The sequence below is a fragment of the Artemia sp. Qi Xiang Cuo genome, chromosome 10, assembly GCF_049724085.1.
Source record: "Artemia sp. Qi Xiang Cuo chromosome 10, ASM4972408v1, whole genome shotgun sequence".
NCBI lineage: Eukaryota > Metazoa > Arthropoda > Branchiopoda > Anostraca > Artemiidae > Artemia > Artemia sp. Qi Xiang Cuo.
This window is the reverse complement of record NC_142803.1, coordinates 62,600,532-62,626,426: the sequence shown is the minus strand read 5'-3', so window position 1 is coordinate 62,626,426 and position 25,895 is coordinate 62,600,532. Positions and strand designations below refer to the sequence as shown.

The 25,895-nt window shown below is 35.0% G+C and overlaps 2 protein-coding genes across 2 annotated transcripts in view; one reads left to right on the top strand and one right to left on the bottom strand.

Moving 5' to 3' along the window:
- LOC148948011 (uncharacterized) overlaps nucleotides 1-14,304 on the top strand; it is a 65,059-nt gene extending 50,755 nt beyond the window's left edge. Inside the window, exons 5-6 of the mRNA XM_089095762.1 lie at nucleotides 7,562-8,129; nucleotides 14,105-14,304. Coding sequence (XP_088951888.1) covers nucleotides 7,562-8,129; nucleotides 14,105-14,304 — 768 coding nt within the window. The remainder of the gene's footprint in view (nucleotides 1-7,561; nucleotides 8,130-14,104) is intronic.
- Nucleotides 1-25,895, bottom strand: part of LOC148948009 (uncharacterized) — a 280,284-nt gene that overhangs the window by 110,547 nt on the left and 143,842 nt on the right. The gene's annotated exons all lie outside the window — the stretch shown is intronic.

The window sequence follows — 25,895 nt, the reverse complement described above, 5'->3', positions numbered from 1 at the left end:
CTTACATCGCATACAATAAACCACCGTTTATTAAAGATTTAAATTATTAAACCAATTTAAATTATTAAAAATATTAATAAACATTAACAGATGTCCACGTTCTCAAGAAAATCTCAAGAATAGTAAATAGCATAGCAATAAAATTCCTCAGGCTTAACTATTCTTAAGATTTGGAATTTTGTTCAATAAAATCAGCTCCTAATAAGTGGCAGACATTGCAGAAATGATTAAAAGTAGTTTACAATGAAAATCCAAATTCTTCAAGATAAAAATAAACTATCGCGTTACATAATTCATGAATTACGCGCAACAGCAAAAATATTTGATATAAAAGCTATTGGTAGAAAAGAGGAACTATTAAGTAAAGTAAATAATCACCTTAATAATAAAATATTACTTGAAGATAATCTAATTTAATTAGAGCGTAATGCAAAGCGTCGAAATGATAAGGAACCCTACAGATTTAATATTATTGCATATTTAACAACGCCTACCTCTGGGCCCTGGGGGGCTGTGTCGACACCGGATTTTCTGTTATCTGAACTTCGAACTATTTGTAACAGAATATCAATCTCAAAATTTTTATCTGATGAATTTAGAGCGTGGAGGGGTCTGGGGCTAGTTGCCTTCGATCTCTTTTGACTCTTAAATAGTGAACAAGAACTTTCAATTTCCAATCAAATGAGCCCTCTCCGAAGTTTATGCGAGCATCCCTTTCATAAGAACCATATACGCCCCCAGGACAACACTTACAATGCCTATCCCCCTGGCCCTGGGGGTAGTTTTGTTATCTAATTTTTGCACAATTTCCAAAAAACTGTCTATCTCAAAATTTGTAGCGGATGGATTTGGGGAAAAAAGGTGAGGGGGGAGCTAGTTGCCCTTAACTCTCTTGACTATTAAACAGTGAACTAGAACTTTCAATTTCCAATCAAATGAGCTGTCTATGAAGTTTATACGAGCATCTCTTTCATAAGAGCCATACATACCCTTAGGGCATAACTTAGAACGCCTTCCCCTAGGTCCTGGGGGGTTGCATTGACACCGGAGTTTTTCTTATAAAACTCATTTAGTTTTTCTTATAAATCTCTGTAGAAACAACGCTATAGCGTTTCCTCTGATAATTTTATTTTTACATAATGAATCGAGCAGGTTAATAGCTTCATTTCTCACTTCATCAGGTGTATTTCCAGCAGCTCTGCTACCTAGCAGATTATATAATTTTTCAATCATATCATTTGCATTCAGGTCAATCCCAGTTCCTTGCTGAGGTCGTTTAACACCAAATTTAACTTTAATATCCTCTAACCTCCTTATGTAGATTTTTACAAGCTAAGACTTGTTTTTCTAATTCACTAGATTTTACACCTTTCATCATTCCTCCATATCTTTGATTAAGTGTTCCTGATTCATCTATAGCCTCTTTTGAATATCGAAAATCTAAATAAAAACCTGGCATTTCAAAACAGTATGCCTCAGAATCATTGTCCTCATTGATTTCTCTCAAAAGTTCTTCATGTATCCCAGAATTTACTTAAGGAACGTTCTTAAACTGTATTTCTTTTTATTTCTCTACTTTTCACTATACTCGCTTACAATTTATTTAACTTTATAGGATCCATTTATAGAATTAAAGTTTTTATTGAATAACTTTCGAGAGTTCGTTTTCCTTAAAACTACCAATAATGACTTCACCAATTTTATCCGACTGTTCTTACGTTAAAGGTTATTTATCATTTTTATACAATCCTAAAAAGGGTTTATCCCAGATCTCCCTCTCAATCACTCGGACTCTCTGTCTTGGCTTTTTCTACAATTAGCCATGTCTTGATGCCTGCAAAATACTTGATTTTCAGTTTAATTGATTTTGAATTTAAAATCAACTACTTTGCTGATATTAAGACATGGCTAATTGTAGAAAAAGCCAGGACAGATAGTCCGAGTGATTGAGACGGAAATCTGGGATAGTCTTGTTTTACAAGATTTGTTTCACTGCAGCTATTTGGAACACTTCAGTTGTGTAATTGGTTACGTAATCTTTATCAAAAACACCCTTACTTTTATTAATTCTAACCAAATCACCAACATTGAATTTGTTTAGGGATGATTTTTGAACTTCGACATCAAGAATTAAATTTGTGTACACCTTGTTTTCATTTTCTTTTTTTACTCGCTTCTATTGGTTTCATTTTGATGGATCGATGATGAGAATTGTTATAATTGTTAACGAGAGAGGGTAATACATCTATCCAGCGTTTGTGCTGTGATGAGTAAAATATTCCCATAATTTCTCTTTGATTATTCTATTAAACCGTTCATCAATTTGAGCTTTCAATTCACTTTCAGATGAGAACCAATGAATTTCATTACTCTTAAAAATACTTGAACATTTATCATAACAAATTCTTTACCTTTACTTGTTTGTAATTTTTTAGGTTTTCTATTTTTAAATAAATCTGTAAAAGCATTAATAATTTTCTTACCCGTTTTATACATTTTCTTACACCAAGCATATTTACTAAAACAATCGATGACTGTAAGAATATAATTAAAATTGTTATTTTCACTTTTATACTTCTGCAAATCAACCGAATCTGCTTTCGACTGATCATCGACACTATGAGTTTAAACGCGTCTTCTTTTAAATGTAGGATAAGCTGGATGATGTAAAGAATAGCTATTTTGATTTTGCAACACTTCTTTGATTTTAGTTTTTGATACAGTAAAGCCATTTTTTTTAATTTTCTATGTAAATCATCAATTCCTGAAAAGTTAAAATAATAGAGTTTTAAAAGTTTCTTTTCTACGCAACTCTTGTCGGTACAAACACCACTATCTTTGATCCTGGATTTTTGCGCATTGCTTCCTTTAAAAAAAAAAAGATTTTTCTTACAACCACAAAGTGTACAAATGCCTTTAATCATTCGCATATCGTTTCTTTTGAAAGCGTAGGAATTAAAGACTCAGTTGCAGTAACCATCTTACATCGCATACAATAAATCACTGTTTATTACAGATTTAAATTATTTAAACCAATCTAAATTATTAAACATATTAATAAACATTAACAGATGTCCACGTTCTCAAGAAAATCTCCAGAATTGTAAATAGCAAGCAATAAAATTCCTCAGGCTTAAATATTTTTAAGATTTAGAATTTTGATTAATAAAATCACCTCCTAATAAGTGGCAGGCATGGCAAAAGTGATTAAAAGCAGTTTACAATGAAAATCCAAATCCGTCCAGATAAAAATAAACTATCCTGTTACACAATTCATGAATTACACGCAACAACGAACCTATTTGATATAAAAGCTGTTGGTAGAAAAGAGGAACTATTAAGTAAAGTAAATAAGCACCTTAATAATAAAATATTACTTGAAGATAATCTAATTGAATTAGAGCGTAATGCAAAGCGTCGAAATGATAAGGAACCCTACAGATTTAATATTATTACAGATTTAAAAACAGGGTTAGAAAATGAAATAAACTCATTAGAGATTTAAGCCCTAAAAACACGGCTAACAAATAGGAATATTGACATTTCAAATTTATTTATAAATAAGAAAAAAAAGAAGTTCCAGATATCCCAATGTATATGTTTAAAGGAGTGGAATTCGATAACAATCCAAGTATTCAATGTATTAGAGAAAAATTTCCTTACAGTTAATATTTCAATGAATGCAAATGGAGCTGATTTTGGACCACTTTTTGACTCTGCGGTTAGAGATTCAAAAAATAGAATGAACGATAGAGATAGTTACAGAGTTGAATTAACAAAACCTGTAATATTTTATTTTCAGAAGGACAATGAAGAACTCAAACCTATCCATTATCATAGCTATTTCTGGCTTTTCAATAAAAATGGTGATATCAATCAAGCAAATCTAAATAGTAATCACAGGAATATACATATATTAGTCATTGAGAATACACCCAGATGAGGCTTACAATTTGAAGGAGTCGATTGAATAGACTATAAAATGACAAAATAACCAAAATGTGTGGGAGGCACTTATAAAGAACTACCTGAATTTGTAAAAACTAAAAAACTTGCATTAATAGAAAAAATAATGATAATAAATGCTTTTTTTTTGGTCAATACTCGCTTATCTTTACCCAGCAAATGATAGAAATATTGATAGGCTCTCAAAATATAAACTCTATGAAAATAATTCAACTTTAAAGGGATTGCCAATTTTCCTTTGGACATTCAAGATATTTATAAATTTGAAAACAAATATAATAATAAAAAAATTGTAATTGAAATAAATGAAAATAAAGTGATTAGAGCTCATATTTTTAAAACAAAGATCAATGGAAAAACTGCTACACCTGTGAACAATTTACTCCATTTAGTTTCAATTAAAGATTTTAGTAAATTACTTGCACCCTAAATATCAAAAGCTAAATCGAAAATTAATCAATGTACATTTTGTGGAAGACGCTGTAATTAACAAGAAAAATTTGAAAAGCATGATAAAAAAGAAAACTGTGAAGATCCTGATATCATTATGCCAAAACCAGGATTAAAAAATGAATTTAAAAATATAGCTAAACAAATGAAAGTACCCTATTACATAATAGCTGATTTTGAATCGTATAATGAGGAATTCAATAAAAATAAAAAGACAATTAAAGAAGCGGAGCAAAAGCCGTTTGCTTATGAATTCCAAGTATGTTGTTCTTTTGACACAACACAAATAAATATCACGAATACTTTGGTGAAGATTCTAGTGGGCATTTGTAACTACCGTAACAGAAGGGTGTACAGAAATATAAATTGTATCTAAAAAGTGATGTTTAAATTTTATCGGATGTCGTTAAAATTTTAGAAATGTATGTTTAAATAATTATAAAATAGATCCACTGCACTTCTTCTCAGCAACGGGATTAGCATGGGAAGCTTTTCTCAAACACTCTAAATCTAAAATTCTATTTTTTTTTCTTATGAAGATATGTATACCTTTATTAAAATAGGAATGAGAGGTGGCGTATCTCAGTGTATGAAAATGTATGCTAAAGCTAATAATAAATATATGAAAACCTTTGATAAAACAAAACCTTCCAATTATTTAATTTATTATTTAAATAAACTCTCTGCTGAATCACAAATACCGTTATCAGGTACTAACTCTAAGAAATAAATGAAAGTCATATTTTGAGAGATTATGCATTACAATAGGGATATGTTTAGGAACTGTATAGTGTTTATTACATTCTGCATGAGTAAACCCACGTATATTACCAGTCATATGGTCGTGATCTAACTATCTCTATCATTCATTCTATTTTTAAAATCTCTAACAGCAGAGTCAAAAAGTGATCCGAAATCAGCTTCATTTGCATTCATTGAAATATTAACTGAAAGGGACTTTCTCTAATCCATTGAATGCTCGGGTTATTATCGTGTTCTTGTTCTTTAAACATATACTTAGGGATATCTGAAATTTCTCTTGCTTTTTTCTTATAACTTATACGCTTGGGCAATGTCTCAAATTTTACCTGAACAAGATTTTTAATTTATTAATATACCCGACCGTTTAAAAGAAAAACACCTCAGACTATTACCAATAATTAAAAGTTTATGTTCAGTCAGAAATGAATGAGGATAATGTAGGCGTAATTTATGAAGTTGATTTAGAATATCCAAGCGAGTTACACAATTTACATAAAGACTTACCACTAGCTCCTGAACATTTTCAATGTAAATTAAGTACAACCGTACATAATCAAATAAATTATGTTGCGCAATGTAAGAATTTAGCATTTTATTTAAAGCATGGGTTAATATTGAAAAAGGTACATAGAATACTAGAACTTATTGAATCACCCTATTTAAAAGAATATATCAATCATAATACTAAATTACGAAAAAAGGGAACGAATTATTTTGAGAAAGATTTCTATAAATTAATGATTAATGCTTGTTTTGGGAAAACTATGGAAAATGTTAGAAAAAGAGCTAGTATTTAAATAATCACTAGTGCTGAAAAAAGACAAAAAATTATTAAATAACAAAACTGTAGATCGGAAATAATCCTTAGCGAGAATTTCTCGGTAGCCAGAATGGCTAAGTCAAAAATATATCAAGATAAACCTATTTATATCGGATTCGCTGCATTAGAGTTATTCAAGTTACTGATGTATGAATTTCATTATGAATACATGAAACCGAAATATAATGAGAACATTGATTTATGCTACATGGATACGGATAGTTTTGTTTATGATATTCGAAGTGAGGATTTTTATGAAGATATTGAAGCTGACGAAGAAAAATTCGATACTGGATTATAAAAAAAATAACCTTTTACATAAGCACATTATTTAAGAAAATATATAATTGATAATACTAATTTATGAAAAAAGTGGTAGAATGATTTCAAGAAATATGTCTTTTACCTCATGAATAGTACTTGTTTTGGGGTAACTGGAATATGTTAGGTAAAGAGGTAGTATTGAAATAATCCTTAGTGACGAACAAAGAAGAAAATAATCAAAAAACATAACTTTAGATCGGAAATAATCTTTAGCGAGAATTTCTCGGTAGCCAGAATGGCCAAGTCAAAAATAAATCTGGATAAGCCTATTTAATATCGGATTCGCTGTATTAGAATTATCCAAGCTATTAATGTATGAATTTCATTATAAATACATAGAACCTAAATATAGTGAAAACATTGACTTATGTTATATGGATACGGATAGTTTTATTTATGATATTCGAACTAAGGATTTTTATGAAGACATTAAATCTGACCTCCAAGAAAAAAAAGATAAAAAAAATTCAAGAAAAATCCAAGAAAAATTCGATACTGGATTATAAAAAAGATAACCCATGTAATTTCCCTGCAGTCAATAAAAAAGTGATAGGTATGATCAAGAATAAATTATCTGGAACAATAATGCCGGAGTTAGTAGGTTTAAGAAAAAAAGTATACGCCTATTTAAAAGAGGGGGACGATAAAAGCAAAGAAAAAAATGAAAGGTATCAAAACGAATATCGTTAAAAATAAAATAATATTACAGAATTCTAAAGATGTATTGTTCGGAAAAACAGAAAGCCTATCAGAAACTCAGTGTACTTTAAGAGCAAACAAAAATAGAATGTTCTTAGAAAAACAAAATAAAAAGCTTTAGACTTGAATGACACTAAAAGAAAAGTTTTGAAAAATAAAGTAAACACGGTATCAGGGGGATTTAATCCCTTCAATATATAAGCTAGTTAAAGTATTATTAAGCTAATTAAGGTATTACAGTTAAGCTAGTTAGGTGTTCAAGTTAAGCTTCATAACTAAAGCTAAGCTGTAAGCTTCATAGCTATAATAGTTGAATTTTACTTAACACAAATTTTTTCCAAGTAAAAGGATCGAAAAATACCTATTAAAGTAAATGAATCTGAAAAAAAAGATCGTTTAAAAAAAAAACCTGTTAGCACCTCAATGGCCGTTTCGACTGTTGATTTGTGGAAACTCTGGATGTGGTAAAACCAATTTAATCTTGAACTTGATTTATGATTGTTCAGTATGCTTAAACTAACGATACTATTCTGTTTGCAGATGTCTCATGGTAAAGGAATACCAGCAACTTTCCCTAAGGATTATTTAGTGCCGCTTGGGATGCTAGATTCAAGTGAGAGGAATATTCTTCTTGGAATATGGAAGAAAATGGATGAATTTAAAAAAGGAAACCAATTGAGTAAACGTAAACGAAAATCTGCTAGCAGTAACAGTATTGACAATTCTATTACGTTACTTGCAAATATGAAAGTGGCATTGCGTGCTCTTCGAATGCATGGTGCCTTCAAGTTTGATGAAGATATATTCAGTGTATTATCCTTGAAAGAAGAGAATTTCGGGCAACCGAACTTCAGCCTATGTGAATCTTTAATGAAGTTAAACATATCAGAAAATCATCTTCAGTATTTAGCTGTTCTTTGCTATGCTAAAAAAGGACAGTTATTGAATTATTTGAAAAAACAAATGAACAATACAGCTTATAGTGATAGTGAGTTTTATAAGCATTGTATGAAGACATATATGATATGTGAATCAACTGTCAGACGCTACCTCATATTATTTCATTTAATTAAAGAATATCCAGGACTGGCATTCTGTGAAGAAAACAGTACAACTCTAGTCAGAAATTAAAACGTTATTATTAACAGTTTAGCAAATGACATGGAATTTAAAGAATTAGTGAAAAATATGCCTCCCTTAAAAATGTCTGAAAATATTGAGGTTGGTGTCGTGCTTTTTTAATAAGTTTTCTAACAATTTCTATTAGAGACGACGAAGAACTGAATTAGCTCCTTTCGGGGGTTGCAATTATTCAAGGAGGTGATTTGCCTAACATTCAAGCAGTCCTTCTACCAAAAAAGCGGCAAATACTTAAGTGAATCTATCATTGGCCATTGGTCGAAAATTCACCAACAGTCCTTTTATGTGCTCAAAAATCAATTGAGTGACCCTCTAAAGCCTGGAGAGATATTTTCCTTAAAGACCTATAAATATCACGTTGAAAATCCACAGTCGTGTCAGATCCTGGATGTCAAACACCGTTGGGTCCTGTCAGTCCTTGTATTGGTCACCGCCTGGTAACTACGGGTGCTATTGGCACATTTTCATTTTTATTATTTTTTTTTGTCTTCTAAAATAATATTCCGAAACAAACTCATTCCTTTATTCTAGTTGCACCAACCTGATTACATTAAAAATCAATTTATTACTTTTACTAAATAATACCTATATAACACTATTTGATTTTTAGTTATATATTTTGACAGACTCTTAAACTTGTTTCTGACGCGTGTTTGGTTTCCATCCCAGAATTTTTTCATCGAATGACGGGATTTTGGGAAGGAAGCCAAGGGTTATTAAAAAAAATTATTTCCGATTCAGAAAATTTATTTAATCTAAGCGATTTTGCAAAGACGTTTAAAAAATTAGATAAAGGTATGATTTTAAAGGTTATAGAAAGAAAAGAGAAAGATGGTAACAATTATTTAGATATTGATATTAATACAGTATAACAAACTATCTACTAAATATTAAATCATATTAAATTATTACATTTTATTAGTAGCATAGTAAAAATAGAATTTAATTAAACTCTTATTTCACAAGACCTGTTTTGATTTTAAAGCTCGAGATTTGAAATTGTAAAAATATCCGAAATTTTAATTTAAAATGGTGTGGATTCAATTGAAAAGGGGGGCAAAATTAATTGGGTGATCTAGGTGAGGCAGACACCCCTGTTCATATTGTGAAAATGAGGCCAAATTTGATTTCGAAGGACCTGTTTTCATTTTGAATGTAGGGATGGAAAATGTTCAAAATGTGCAATATTTGATGTTAAAATGATGTAAAATGGACTGAAAATAATGTAAATTGATGGGGTGGTCTAGGTGAGAAACCTTACGAGTGCCAAGTATGTAAAAAAGAGTTTTCTTCTGGTTCTAGTTTTTGTTTACACCGAAGAAGAAATCATACAAGTGTCAAATATGTGGAAAAAAATTTACTGATGGTTCAAGTTTATCTAGACACCGGAGAACTGTTACGGGTGAGAATCCTTTCGTGTGTCAAGTGCGTGAAAAAAGTTTCACTTGCAATTCTTATCTATCTAAACACCGAGGAACTCATACAGATGACAAATCTTTCGTGTGACAAGCCTGTGAAAAAAGCTTAATTTCCAGTTCTAATCAGTTTAAACACCAAAGAACTCATACGGGAGAGAAATCTTACGTGTGCCAAGTATGTGAAAAAAGATTCGCTTCTAGTTCTAATTTATATTGACACCATAAAATTCATACGGGAGTTAAACCTCACGAGTGTCAAGTATGTGAATAAAGATTCACTGTTCCTTCTAAATTAATTATACATCAAAGAACTTATTTGGTTTAGAAGCCTTTTGCGTTTCTGGACTGTGAAAATTTGCTTTAGTTATAGTGGCAATTTTTTAGTAAAAACCATGCTAGGGTCAAGTATGTGAAAAAAGCTTCACCTCTAATTCTGATTTATCTAAACACTGAAGAACTCATAACGAAAGAGCATCTCTTGGGTGTCAAGTATGTGACATTCAAATCATTCGAGCGTAATATATGTACGAAAAAAAATTCTGCCTAGAGTATAATCTATCCAAACACTGTAGAATTCATAAAGGATAGAAACTTTTTAAGGATTTTATCTGAGATTATACACTTCATACATACCAGAGGTTACAATAAACTTGTACTTTCAAGTAGCTCTTGAGCATTACTTTCAACCCTTGCAGGCGTTAAACTTTAAGGTACTCCCTCGAGATTTATCCATGAAAATTTTATTTTATTCATTTTTATGTAATAGGGTGAATAAAAAAAACACGTTCATAGACTGTTGGGAGGAGAGAGAAATAAACTTCAAAACTTGAACTTGGGATAAGGCTAAAGGTTAAGAAATAGAGTTAAGAATTTATATTGAATATATTGACAAGTCCCAGTAGGATTAGCTGTATGAGTTTTTTAATTCTCTGTAATCTTCTCTGTTTTGTTACAGAGAAAAGATAAAACTTTTTTTTCAATTATTTTAGGAGTGAGGGAAATCATTTAGATAGCTTTGATGCGAAACTCGAAAAATGGTGAGGTTTATTTTGATAATTGAAGCAAAGTAAATAAGTTTCAAGATTACGCTAGCCATGTATAGCAGCAAAAGTAAAAAAAAAGTGAAAACAAACAAAAGAGGTAATTCCCCCAAGAGCTCAAAGGTAAAGCTTTTCCACCCAAGACCAAGCCAGGCTACTCCTTTGATAGGCTATCCAGTCCCTCTGAACTTGTCTTTATTTTAAAGAATATTTTCTATGCCATAAAAAATTATTTATTTACATAATGAAATATATTCATATTATTTGAATATATAAAATCTGTGTATTTATATTATTTAAAATTTAAATATGTTATTTATACCATGATAAATGGCCTAGTCAGATTCTCTTTCAAGCAACATATTTTTTTGCTGTTAACGTCATTTATTGCTGTAACCTACGATTATGACGTCATTCATCATCTTGTAAATGAATATGCAGTTTTTTTTGTAAAAAAAGAATTTTATTTTAAATACTGTGTGTTTTTTTTTAATCAAGAAAGTTACCAGATACAGCAATTTCCTTTAAGATGAGCCCTTAAACAGCTCGCTAGTGTTCCAGTACCCCACTTGAAACAATCAATTGAAAGGGAACAATTATCCCTCCCCCTTAATTTCTGTATTTTTCTGTATGCACATTTAAGTATATGCCCATTCACTCTTTTGTATAGGTATTAAAATATTATAAGAAAATTGCCCCCCCCCCCGGATATTAAAACATTTTTTTTGCATCTCCACACAAAAACAAACAAAAAAAATTTTCTAAGAAAAAAATCCATTTGGTTTAAAGCTAAACTTCTGTTCTAGTAAGATTTCATTGCGAATGTACAGAATTCAATTTACAGAATTTTTTATTTTCAATATCATGATTATAAAAAACAGTATTTTAAAGATATATTTTTTCAGTATTTGCTTGAAACAATCATTGTATTAGTTAAAACATTTTACATGGCATAAAGAAATAAACTATTTTTACTTGTCAACTACAATGCAATTCTTTAGAGATTCAGTTCCTTTAAATTAACATATAATATGAGCATGTACATTGTCAAAAGAGGTTACCAGCAATATCTCAGGAATGGCTTAGATTGTTCAGTTGAAGCTTTCAGGGTTTTTTAAGAAGGATTTTAAACTAACTAAAAGGCACTGTCTGAATGTTATCCGCATACAACGACTGCGATTACTGCAACTAGTCAGGTATTAGAAAAGGTTTAGGGAAAGTTTCAACTAAATCGAAACAAACTATGTGGAAACAGCAAGGCCGTATCCAGGGGGGGGGGGTTACCTGGTTTGAACCCCCCCCCCTCCCTGAATTTTTTGACCGAGTCGAAAATTAGTCTAAAAAATACCTGTAAAGACAAAACCTTACCAGAAAAAATATATGCTCCCACACTAAATCTTATTGCATTTTGTGGGTAAACGGTTCTGATCAGCTTACGCAATTAGGTAACCGTAGGTAACCCCATGTTCACCTGACCTTGCATAGTAAATTAGGGTTAATATGCGCTATTATCCTATTTCATTTTGTGGCATTCAAAAATCCTATTGCAATTTTGTGGGTAAACGGTTGTGATCAGCTTACGCAATCAGGTAACCCCATGTTCGCCTTATTATGCAAGGTCAGACCTTGCATAGTAAATTAGGATTAATGGGGGCTCGAGGTAAATTAGGTCAGACCTTGCATAGTAAATTAGGATTAATGGGGGCTCGAAGTAAATGTTATACGAGAGTGCAAGATTGTCAGTTCACTTCAGTTCAATTTCGGACTTGGATAAGAGAAGAGCGATTTTCAACATGAAGAGGAAATGTGACATTACGTCGTTTTTCACGCCCAAGCGGACCAGGGATATTTCTGACAGTGGCGTTAGAGGGACGTCTGCGGAGCATTCATCTACACCTGTGGATCTGAAGGGAACTGAAGCCATCGTTGAAGCTTCTGAATCACGCACACTGGAACCAACCACGACGCAACACGCACCTGCACCAACCCAGTCTCTGTCGTTGTTTGCAAATGACATCGATCGTTTTGTCAACAAATCATCCAGTCTTGATGCAAAATCTAAACTTCGTTTCTGAAGAGCCCTTGGACTCCAGATATCTCCTAGATTTTTCCAGTATACAAAAAACGGAAGCTGAAGTTTCAGTTAACTTGGCTCGCTCGTTTCAGTTGTTTGTCCTACTCTCCGTCTGAGGACGCTGCTTTTTGCAAATTTTGCGTTCTGTTCTCGTCAGAGACAGCTGGCAAAGGCTGCCACCAGCGCTGGGGGAATGTAGTCACCAAACCATTCAGGAACTGGAAGGATGCGATAGAGTGCTTCACAGCTCATCAACAAGCAGAGTTTCATAGAAACTGCATCGTATCGGCTGAAAATTTCATTTCTATCTCAGAGAAAAGGCAGGACAATATCATGCACCAACCTAGACGCGGCGAGGAAAGCGCAGGTTCAAGAAAATTGCCAGACGTTGCGACCAATTGTTGATACGGTGATATTTTGTGGGCGGCAACAGCTTGCCCTTCGTGGTACCAACAATACCGGCCCCATTTCGGTCTCAGATCCAGAACCTTCTCACAATGATGGCAACTTCCGAGCACTACTGCGGCTGAGGGCGAGACACGGTGACGATGTTCTGAAGAACCATCTTCTTTCTGCGGCCGGAAATGCCATATATCTTTCTCCCATCATCCAGAATGGTATTATCGCTGCATCCGGGGAGATTCTTCAGCAGTCTATTGTGGAAAGATTAAACGCAAGTCCATGCTTTTTGGTGCTTGCCGATGAAACGGTGGACTTTTCGAATAGTGAGCAGCTGTCTGTTTGCGTCTGCTACACTTTCAAAGGGAACCTGCATTAGCACTTCCTTGGTTTTACCCCAGTTTCTGATTTAACTGCGCAAGGTCTGGCTTCATCAATCCTACGATTTCTCGAAAGCCTTGGTCTTAATATGAACAAGATGGTTGGTCAGGGATATGATGGTGCAGCAGCGATGAGTGGGCATCTTAGGGGTTTCCAGGCTGTTATACGTGAAAAGTATCTGAAGGCACTTTACGTCCATTGTAGTGCGCACAGTCTCAATTTGGTCATCTCTTCTGTATGCTCTTTCTGGCGTTTAAGCATTTCTTCGTTGTCTTGTCGCAAATCTGCAGTTTTTACCATACTTCCCCACTCAGGACACAGATTTTAAAAGAGAAGATGAACGAAATACTACCGGATTCGAGGAAACATATTCTAACCGGACTCTGCTAAACAATATGGGTGGAGCACCACGATTCAGTCGCGAGTTTTCTTGAGCTGTACCGGACAATCCTGCGATCCTTGGAAGCTCTTGAAGAGAACGAAAATGCAGAAACTTCTGCAAAAGTGGCGCAGTTGCTGGACACGATGAACCAGTCTCAATTTGTTGTGTGTCTCCATGTGGTCAAATAGTGTTTCTGCCTTACGCTTCCACTGTGCAAGACTCTTCAGTCAGTTGACTGTGATTTTGCAGCTGCATGCAGACACGTGGTAACTGTCCTTTCAAAAACAAAGGCAATGCAAGGAAATGCTGCCACTGCTTTCACGTCTATTTTCGAAAAAGCTCAGCATTTAGCCAGCGACTTAGGACTGGAGATGACTCGTCCAAGGACGAGAGGTGGCCGGAATATGCATGCAGACGATCAAGACCTTCTCAACCACTATAGAACCTAGCTCTTTATTCCTTTCCTGGACCACTTCACATCCGAGCTGAAACAACGATTTGTGCTTCACCAGAAACTGCTGTCAAATCTCAGCGTTCTTTCTCCTGCCAAAACCGTTTCTGTCGATCTGAAGGCATTAAACCTGGAGTCATTGGTTGAATTGTATGGCGATATTCTTCCCGACCAAGACTGTCTGAAGCAAGAAATTGAACTATGGCGCATCAAGTGGGAGAATGTTCCGGTATCAAAGAGGCCTACTTGTGCTGTGTCTTCGCTTCAGGCATGCGACGCCAGCTTTTTTCCAAATGTTTTTCTTCTTATTATTTTAGTGATTATTATTTTATCACCTGCTGATTATTTTAGTTAAAGGCAAGCACCAGAAATAGTATTTATGATTGTTTAATTTGTGTTTATTGTTTATAATGTATTGCGTAATGTTTTTAAATTCACCAAGTAGCGTGTATTTTAAAAAAGTTACTTTTCTTCACTATCGCTTGAAATGTACCTACCTCAATAGCACCCCCCTTTCCCCAAATAAAAATACTGTGGCTACGTTCCTGGCAACATGCCCTGAAAGTTTTAACTTGGTACTCTAAGCGGTTTCTAAGAAATTGCTCACACTTCTTTTTAAAAATCTGTTTCCCAGGGCCGTATCCAGGATTTTTGTTCGGGGGGGGGGGAGGAGGGGGGTTACCCGATTTTTTCCCGTGGACTTTGTCTAACATCCTTGAGCAACATTACGTTATCTCGAGACCGTTAGTCCGCCCCTTGCGAACGAGGACGCGTCCACTAGACATACCTTCGTATCTTTAAAGGGCATTTTTTTTCCCTTTTTTTTAGTAACGCAAAAACAAGACAAGTATTTACATACAGTTAAATACTACAAGATAATTTTTTTGGAGACAGCAAAAACAGCTAACGTAAAAAGAAGCCAAATAGTAGAAGTAGTCTATATATATATATATATATATATATATATATTTTTTTTTTTTTTTAACTAAAAGTAAGGACGAATAGACTTCCGGACCAAATACAAATATATATTAAACTGCAGTTTACAATCATTAGTTCTTTCAGTAACCGTTATTATTTATGAAAATAACGATTACCTGTAGGAATATGACAATATTCAGTAATTGTGCTTAGTTCGACATCCCACCCAACAAGCCCTGTAAGTTTCAACTTCAAACACAAAACTGTTCTAAAGATATTGCTTATATTCCCTATTGACAACTTACATACGGACGGCATGTCGTGATTATGCTCAACTTCTCCCAACAAAATCCTTGAAAATTTCACTTTCATACCCTTAGCTATAGTTGTAATAGTAGTATCAGTACCAGTATTAACAGTTATAGCACTATTACTAGTAGCAGCAGCAGTATTACAATACTTCCTTTCGGTCAGTAACATCTCCTTCATCCAGTCCTAGACTTTTTCAACTTAATACAATTAGCCATTGCTATGATATTGCTTATATGTCCTTTTGATAACCTGTGCATTCATATACTTCTTGACTTTTTTATTTTTAACGCACTTAGCCTTGCAAGTAGTTGCGACAGAAGTAGTATTTTGATCAATAGTAATAGTCGTAAAACTAGTAAATATAGCAGTGGTAGTAGTATTAGTAGTAGTACACACATATTAGCACACATATTAGTAGTACACACATACGTATTAGCTTTTGGTCAATTAATCGTCTCGTTCAAGCGTTCTCTGAGTGTTCCAACTTAATACACAAATCAATTCTTGAGATGTGTTCTTTTGACAATCCAAATGCACAAGTGTTTTAATTTGGTTCAAATATTTCCTAAATATTTTCTCCAGTTTTACCTTTGTAGACTTAGCCTCAACTACTTTAGTACTAGTACTAAAGTAGTTTGGCTGGTAGTAGGAGAAGTAATAGCAGTATTAGTGCTGTATTAGTAGTAGTAATACAAGTAGTAGAATGTAGCATTAATACAAGTAGTAGAATGCAGATTTCGCCTTTTGGTCTGATGAGCCTTTGACACTCTTCTGACGCCCTTTTTATCTTAATATCCTAAGCCTTACGAGTTGTTGCATTTGAAGTAGTAGTTGGAGTAGTTTAGTAGCAGTAGTAGTATTAGTAAAAGCATCAGTAGTAGTAGTGTCAGTGGCAACATACACACATTATCTTTTTGTCAATTGATCTTACCCATTAGGTATTCTTTGAAAGTTTCAACTTAATACGCAAATCCATTCTTGGGATACAACCTTTTGACAATCAACATGCACGCAGTATGTTTTTATTTAATTGACATTCCCCCTAAATATTCCGTTTTCACCTTCATATGCACAGCCTTAATTGTATTAGTATCATAGTAGTACTGGTAGTAGAGGAACAATAGTAGTTTAATTGTAATTGTAGTAGTTGTAGTAACAGTAGTACCAGTAGTATTAATAGGAATAGTAGCAAATACACGTTGCCGTTCGGTTAGTTGAACAACCAGCTCATGATACTCAAGAAGTGTCCTCTTTTTACCGTAGGCCGTTTCAAAGATATTGTTTATATCCCCGTATATGCAATCTGTTTGCACATAGTGTTTTGATTAAGTTCAACTTTTCCCTCAACCTTTCCTTAGATTTATATTTGAATATCCTCAGCGTTGATAGTATTCGCTATAGAAGCAGTAGTTTTAGTGATAGTAGTGGTGGTAGTAGTAGGAGTATTTTAGTCCACCTATTCGTCCGCCAATTTTTTTTTAGTCCACCAATTCGTCGATTGTTGGTAAAAACAAACAGCAATATAAATGATTTTTTACTTCATGTTTTAGAGAAAAAAACGCTGAACAATATCCAAAGTTGCGCATTCTAGGTCGATGCAAAACTAGTTTTTTTTGCGTATCGTGTTAGTTTTCTCACTTTCCGAACAAAAAAATCAAATTACGGTAATTGTTCGTTTTTCTTGAACTGAATTAATACTCCGATGTTCAAAGACAAGATAAGTGTGAAAATCGAGTCAAATTTAGTGTACGGTATATAAAAAAGTTTCTTAATCATCAATATGAGATTTTTATGCTTCTCGTCGTCGTGACCCCCGTTTTTTTACCAGACCATCTTTCGCTGGCTAAATTGTCGGTCTTAAGATCTAATAATTAGTTAGCCCGAATCTGATCGTCACTTGATGGGATGGCCTAAAAAAATTGATTGAAAGATGTTTATTAAAATATTGGAAAAGGAAAATTATTTATGAAACTAGTTTTCAGCGGCCGACATTCAAAATCCCTTTTAGAGTAAACTATTATGAACACGCTGACTAGTCTTCACAATTGATAAAATTTTCGAATCAACTTCATAAACATTTGAAAGACAGAATCGAACTCTGACTACTTTTCACAATTTATTCTTTTGATTCAGATATCTAAGCTTCGACGTTCTAGCTTTCAGTTCTTGGAGAGTTAGACCATGCTGTCCCTTTGCAAGTTTAACATGCTGCAGTGTAAGCTAAGTCTTATTTAAGGCAGCTATATCTCTTTAAGCTATATTCCAGTTTACATGAGGATTTCACGGTTTTCAGGAGCAGACATGGGGTTAGTAGGACGTCAGTAGTCAATGGATACCAGTAGTCATCTTTATTTTTCAAATCGTATTCCTGGGCTTTAAGTTCAGAATCAGGATCTTCAGTCCATACCTGAACTTCGTAGAAAACCTTGTAACTGTTGAATTTAGCCGCATTAGAAGTTGGTGGTAACTATTATAGGTGGACTAACGTGCTATCAGTAGTCACCGTCTTTTTCAAAACTTTTCTGTGAAGTCATTCTGATTTCTCCCTTTTGATGAGCCATATATCATAAGCAAAGCTTCTTCTCCAGGAGCCCTTACTTCCTCCTTCGAAGCTGACTTCAGCATGGAAACTGCAGCTGATTTCCGAAAATCGCCATCTGCCATTAGCTTCTTCAGAAAAAGATGTTTTTCCATACTGTGGATCCGTGAAGTAGAGTCATAGCCTAAGTTGGCGTGAGGAAAAAGAATCAGACGGCATGTTTCTTTGCCCAGCTTCTCTTTTGATTTGTGAATATCCCATATTCGGGGAGCTTTGTTCGACTTTGGCTCAGGTGCAAAGAATAGTTTCTTGCTTCATAGGTCACCATGATAACACAATAGAACCAAAAAATCAGTATCATCTCCAAAGACGACTGTGTCGTAATACCGGGAAGAATCAACAGATGCTTGCACAATTCGGACATCTGCATCAGCTGGTGCCTAGACTACGACGAAGCCCTTTTATTTGAGATAAACAGCCAACGCGCAGATAAACCTTGCCTTGTTTTTCTTGCAGGAAAAGAACTCATCCTTTTTTACCCTCAGCTGCATATCTGTTGTGAAGAAGATCTCACGGCCAAATATAAGAGTTCTCTTTCGACTGGGCCATATCCTTTATGATAGGTCTACCATCGTAGCCGTTAAAGACAATAGCGGCAGATTGATACTTTTGGGTCATGTAAATAGCATAATGATCAAGGTTCTTGGAGTATCGTTAATATTTGTCCCATGGAATTTTGTGCAGAAGAGCTCCACCGCCAATGATATATCGTATGCCCTTGGGAAGGGGATGAGAGTGCTCTTCAAGATTGCTGTGCTATAGCCGTGGAAAAGTCTGACTTGTTCGGAGACCGGAGCATGCAAGAACTGTCAAAAAGTTATGCCGGGTTGGAACACAGTTTGTGTTGAAAGTGCTGAGATTCCGTGAGATTGATCCTCTGGGCTAGCGTGATGACCCTCTGAAAAAGGAGATTAGGTTCCAGTTATTTGCATAACTGCCTGTTGTTTTCGTTGAAATGCGAAATCAGCGACCAACCTTCCAGATATTGAGTCAATGATTTTTAGGCCTAAATCTCTAGTAGAATCAACGTTGTCAGATTCATAGGCTGTCAGACCGTTGGTGATGTTTCTTAGTTGAAGATCCCATTAAATGGAGATCCTTTTTTTAAGAGATGGATAACGATCTGGGTGTCTTTACCGTCTCTTAGCTGCCTTAGCTTGGACCTTTTCTTATCTTGTTCACTAATTCCATAAAAAAAACCTGTGACAGAAGATTTAATGTAGAGCAGACTGATCGAGACAAAATCCATAAAGACCTTTGAACCTCTATCATACCGCTTCCATCGGTGAAACCACCAGTCGTTTTGGGACTACGTATGAGCTCTTGCTTAATCACAATATCCGTGAAGAGCCCAGCCCAGAATCTAACAGAACGTCTGATCACATGCATCCCATTCGCGAAGGCTTGATAAACGGTGAAGTGAAATTTGATAAACATTTGCAGTGAAACTTTTTAGCTTGTTAGGTGGCGGATATATCGAATAGCTTTTTGTATCTATAAATGGCAAGATATCAAATACGGGCACTAATATGACTTAATAAATGATAAATCGGGGTAATTTTTAATTTTGACTTTTTAGCTTACGGCTTTATCTGAGAAATTATTTGGACAAAGTGTGGGACGATATGTTGGTATTATTTACGACCTACAAAGGTAATGAAAGTCGTGTAGCTGCCTTCTGTTCGCTAACTGGTCTTCTAAACGAGCCAACCATAATTTATCAGTCCACTTTTTTTGTTTTTTTACCTACAATCAACGAATTGGTGGACAATAAGTGCTAAATGAAACATATCAGATGAAAACAAAAAAGTGCATATTGATGAATATGAAACGGGTTTTCTAGTAGACACTAAATCAGGTTAATTTTGCCTCAACTCATCATTTTATATTAGAATAGTTGCCTTCTGATAGTATGGTGAAAAAGAAGTCACAACGATGAAAAGGATAAAATCACACATTGATGATTATGAAACTTTTTTCTGGTACATTTTACACCAAATTTGCTTTCATTTTCGGGTTCAGTTCTTAATTTTACATCGGGACGGTATTTCATATACAGAAAAACGAATATTTTCCAATTAGAAAACAACTGAAAAAATTGACACGAAAAGCAAAAAAAAAACTCGTTTTGCGTCGACCTAATATGTGGAACTTTAGATATGTTGTTTGGCTTTTTTTCTCTACAATATGGTACAAAAATCATTTCTGTTGCAATTTGTTTGGGGTTGACCCATATTTTTGGCTAGTCTGCCTATACTATATTGGTTGCAGTTGGAAGTAATCCTAGTTGAAAAGCGACCACTGTCGTAATCATGAATATTGACAGTAACAAGTAGTTTCAAAACTACTAGTTTCAAGTAGTGTCACAGTTACAAGAACCCACAATTGCTTGTTGCAGGTCAGGAGAAGTTTAAATCACAAGTAGTTGTAGTCGTGACTAGTCACAGTAACGTTTGCTACTTTTTGCAGTTGCAAGTAAAATCAGTAGCAGTCTCAAGGAGACAACGTTGACAATAATTGCCCTTACAGTTGTCAGTTTTCACTGTGTCTTAAGGATACAAAGTTGCAAGTGTCTACAGTTGATATTACAAGTTTTTACAGTTGATGTTACAAGTTATCACAGTCGAAAGAAGTTACAGCTGCGAGCAGTTGTAGGGAGTCGAAGTTGCAACTAGTCATAGTTCCAGTACTAGTAGTATTTTTAGTTTTGCTGACGTCCCTTTTGACAACCTTCACGCACATAGCGGGTTTTGATTTACTTCAACACTCTCTTCAGCATTCCCTCAAAGCTTCACCTTAATATCTTTAGCCTTTTGGAGACCCCAAATATGTGCCCCTCTCCCCCCCTATTATCAAATAATAAAACTGTGTAAACAATGGCGAAATTCTATTGGTTATAGCCCTTGTCCTTAGGGCTGTGATTAGATAGTTTTCACAGCTTTTAGATGTGTCGGTTTTCAGCACTTGGCGATGCTCTTCTATCTACAAGAGTCGAAATCCTGCATAGACAATCTCAAGCTTATCACCTCCGACTCATTATATATTCATGCCTGCAAATATTATGCTATACGGGAGGCAGCCCATTATAGATAAATTAGCTAGGAAGGGTTTTTTCAGCCCGAAGACGCCCGTCAAAACATACCAAGCCCAGAAGAATTGTCCATTAGTTAGAATCCCGTGCAAATACAATTTTGTTTACTAGGCTATAATTTCCTCGAGAGGCGCCACTCCTTCAATGGGAATAGAGTTGAACGCCAGGACCCCAGTCTTGCAGGTACCCCGAAAGGGTCGAGGCAGCCCATTGCAGAGGCCGTTGTCCATATATCTGGATCTTACACCCTGCCAGTTGTCCTCCTATAGAGGATCCTCCCGTGACGGTGTTTTGCATCACCATGCAATTTAGCCCATTACTGGGAGAAGGTTTGTAATTCATGGGATTTGTAGACAAACCAGTGGGACCTTTTGAGTCTACAGTTGAGTCGCCTTCTTCCTTCTCCGCCTGTATTTATTAACCTGGGTGAGGGTGCCCCAGGTTCTATTATGGATCCCCAGCGTTAGGTTCCCCCTTGGTCCGTGCCTCCTATGGAGGTATTCAGTATATCTGTAGGATGTTCCCCTATCACCACTTGGGAACACGCTGAGTGGCCTGGGGGAGGCCAGGAACATAAGTTAAAACAATAAAATGAAAGCACATTTCCAAAGTGAGAATAGAATTTATGGTACTTAGGCTACATGTTATAGCAACTACACTAAAGAACTGAAGTTAGTCACAGTGAAATATACCAAAATATGACGAAAAAACAACACCTTAGCAACAAAACAGAAAATAAAAAGAGGAAACAGATTTGGAAAGTACACTTAAACGGACAGTTCACGTGCGGGGCGAAAGCTGTGATATGCGGAAAAAACTTTTGACTGTATCATCGAAATTCACTTTGTAGCACGAAACTTAAGCAGTTCTATCGCTCTAGCACCTGACCGGGTCGGCAATCGTGCTATACCGATTGTTCAAGGAAAAAGCAGAAGACCCAGCTATATATATATAGCTGGGTTATATAATTTATAATTTGTAAAAAAAACGATTATAAAACTGATACAAAATAAATCTAAGTACACTTAAACGGGCAGTTCACGTGCGGGGTGAAAGCTGTGATATGCGGAAAAAACTTTTGACTGTATCATCGAAAATCACTTTGTAGCACGAAACTTAAGCAGTTCTAGTGCTCTAGCACCTGACCGGGTCGGCAATCGTGCTATACCGATTGTTCAAGGAAAAAGCAGAAGACCCAGCTTTGACAAGAAGTTCATATGTTTCTTCTGGAGCAAAAGTCTGCATTCAGTTCACTTTTTGAAAACCAAGACTGGGTCTGCAGGCTGGCCTATCTCATGGATGTTTTCAACAAACTAAATGACTTGAATATCTCAATGCAAGGTTTGCATTGAGATATTCAAGGTTTGCTCCTGAAATCGAAGGTGTGTGCTGCTGTGAAGAAATTGGAGTTCTGGGTTAAAAAGGCTCAAAGAAACAGCGTTAATGTCTTCCCGACAAGTTTGCGGACGATAATGAAATTGATAACCTCAACACAATCTGTGATTGTATTCGGGAGCATCTGACAAAGTTGCGAGATGAACTTGTGTCATATTTCCCATCGATTATGACCCAAGATAAATTCCAGGATTGGATCCAAAATCCATTTGTTGGAGACGTGACCTCAAGCTCCGGTCATAGTGACAAGCTTGCAGAGAATGTGATCGAACTTGCCAGTGATCGGGCCTTAGAACTGAAATTCCAAAATATAATCGTTTCCCAGTTTTGGTTAGAGGTGAAAGCAGAATACAAGGAACTAAGTGAAATCGCCAAATCTGTTTTGTTGCCATTCGGATTCACTTACCCCTGTGAAGTGTCATTTTCGGCAATGTCATTGATCAAACCCAAACACAGAAACACACAGAGGGTACAAAATGACCTTAATTGCCGTTAGTTGCCATTAGTGACATCAGGCCAAGATTTGATAACATTTTAGCTAAAAAGCAGCCTCAAGTTTCTCATTGATTTTGTACGGCACTTTTACACATTTGTGCACCGTCATATATGACAATAAATCTCGTGTTTTTGAAAATCTAACTTTAATTAAAAAAAAAGTAAAACAACGATTCTCAAGAAAGGGATACGCAACCTTTTTGGGCCTCGATTAGGGGTACGCGGAACGAAAAAGGTTGAGAGCCACTGCTTTATAGTGCTATAAAGGCAAATATAAACTAAAGAAAACTGATCCGTTTTTGTTGATGCTTGAATTATGCAGGCTTATCTTAGTTTTGACTAGATTTTTGAAGAAATTTAAATTTCAGCTAGGGGGCAAACCAATATCTCGAAGGGGCAGTTGCCCCCTCTCCTGCCCCATAGAAAATTACGCCCCTGCTGCTGACTGGGCCTTGTGGAGAAGGCCAAAGACGCTCTCAATACCACCCCAGTATGAGGGTTAAGTAAGTGAGTAGTTCAGAAAAGTAGAGAGAATTTGGAAAAGCTGTGTTGGAATAACCCTAGAAAATCCTATTTGGGGTAACTCTAACAGTAGTTTTCATTGTTGTCCACAATGGCTCCCATTTATCCTTGATCATTCACATGAGAAATTATTTGAAGAATTTTACTTGGACTCCAGACGCTGCCCTTCTCTTCATGCCTCAGTATCCAGGACATCTGATAAGCAAAGATTAAACTGAAAGGCTTTGAGAGTGCTTGAAAAAAGAAAAGCTTGAGAACAAAAAAGAGAAAGTAAAAAAGAACAAACTCCAGCCAAAAGTGAAAATAAAATAAAAGTAGGAAATATTCCACCAAATCTCTATTTAAAGAAATATTACTGTTTATTTTGATTTTAATTTCAATTGCCTCTTGAACAACCTGTTTTATGCCTAAATCATTTCTAATAAGGCAAGTTTCTTCAAAAAGCATTTTATGGCTAGGTTTATCATAGATATGACTGCTTAAAGCAGAATCAAAAGACGGCTCTTGGATATAGGGTCGAAATATTCATTTAAAGTTGCTTTCCACTGTCTTGTATAAAACTTTCCCTGTTGTTCTACTTATTGTTTATAAGGAAGGATATTGGAGTAGTTTACAAACACCTGCGTAACCTTACTGGCTAGTACGCTCAACCAATAAAAAACAAACTATCTGAGGACAGGATGTACCTTGAAGACATTGTATTGAACTTTTCAAGGTAGGATGAACACATTTCTTCTCTGCCAAATTTATCTCCCTCTCTCTTAACCTGTAGTGACTCCTGCCATCCCCCAAATTGTTATCCATTAGGACCTTTTTAATTTTACCATCAAACCTTTCTCAATAGTAGAAATACAAAATGCCGTGAAAAAGTTGAAACACTGCAAAACTCCGGGCATCTGTGGAATCTTCACTGAGCTGCTTAAGAATGGTGGAAGTAATATCCAGCTATGACTCCAATTACTACTGAGTGTAATATGGAACACAGAAGACTTCCCAAAAGAGGACTTTGTAATCTAGCCATTTTAACCAATCGTACAGCTTATTGTTTGATATACAAATAGCTAAACTAGTACCTAAAACTGCCCTGTTTAGATTATCGGGTTACTATCATCGTTGCAGTAATAGCTGGAGCCTAGTATTGAGCAAACTTCGGCCAAAAGCAACCCAAAGTTTTGTTAAAGTCTTTAAAAAAAACTGTCTAGTGACAGTAGAACATCTTTTGATGCTGAATCTGGGATGATAAATAGTATTTTGACTAATGTTTGGAGTAAAAGTTCATTATAAAAATTGAATTTATAGGAATTTAAAAAAAGAGTCTGAAACCCCTTAGAAATGGGATAGTATTTAAATGAAAAGTGAATAATTGTAATCATCAGTGTCAAAAACATTACACAGAATAATTCCAGCCCCCCCCCCCCATGTACTTTGAATAATAAGGAAAGTTACTATTTTCAGTGAGAAGCACTGATGTGTCTGTCTTTTGTTTTTTCATTTTTTTATTCCAGGGGTAACTATATCTAACCAGTTTTTGTGAAATATGGGTCAAGAGAGAGCTTATTTGAAAGGGAGGTGCCATATCTAGTGGCATTTTAAGCAACAAAAGAGGTGCCAAATCAAAATATTTTCTTCATAGAAAATATTTATTTTCTTCATAGAGGGTCAAATAGGGTGAGAATTGAAGAAATAGGTGTTTTCACTATACCTGTTACCATTAATCTGAAATTAGAGACTTCTAAAGGTTAAAAGATTAGCTCATGGCTATACAGCGAGTGAAAATGCTTGACTATGAGGTTTCTATTGGATTTGGATGAAGTGGACTATCAAAGAGACTGGCAATTAGATTGTAGTAATTAACCATAAGCAGAAAAAATTGTTTTGCTATAATTTTTGAATAGCACAGTTTACTAGGTTTGAATTATTTTTAAATAGGACTAGCGAGGTACCACAAGGTCACAGAGCGATATGCAATAGATTAATTTAAAGCTACTGTCTCTTATAAATCCGTTGTCATAGCTCTTTTATAAAGTGGCATACTCCCTATTTGTACTTTTTGATACTGTTTATTGGAAGCATATCAAGTTTACTATTACAATCTCCATTTTTAAACCTTCTTAATTGACAGTTAACTATCCCTTCTTGTGTGTAACGCCTCTTCCACCCTCATAGTAAGGGAGATTTAAAAATGGCTCTTATGAGAAAATCACTAATGAAAAAAGAATGGCATTTACTTAATTTATTTTAATGAAAGATAATA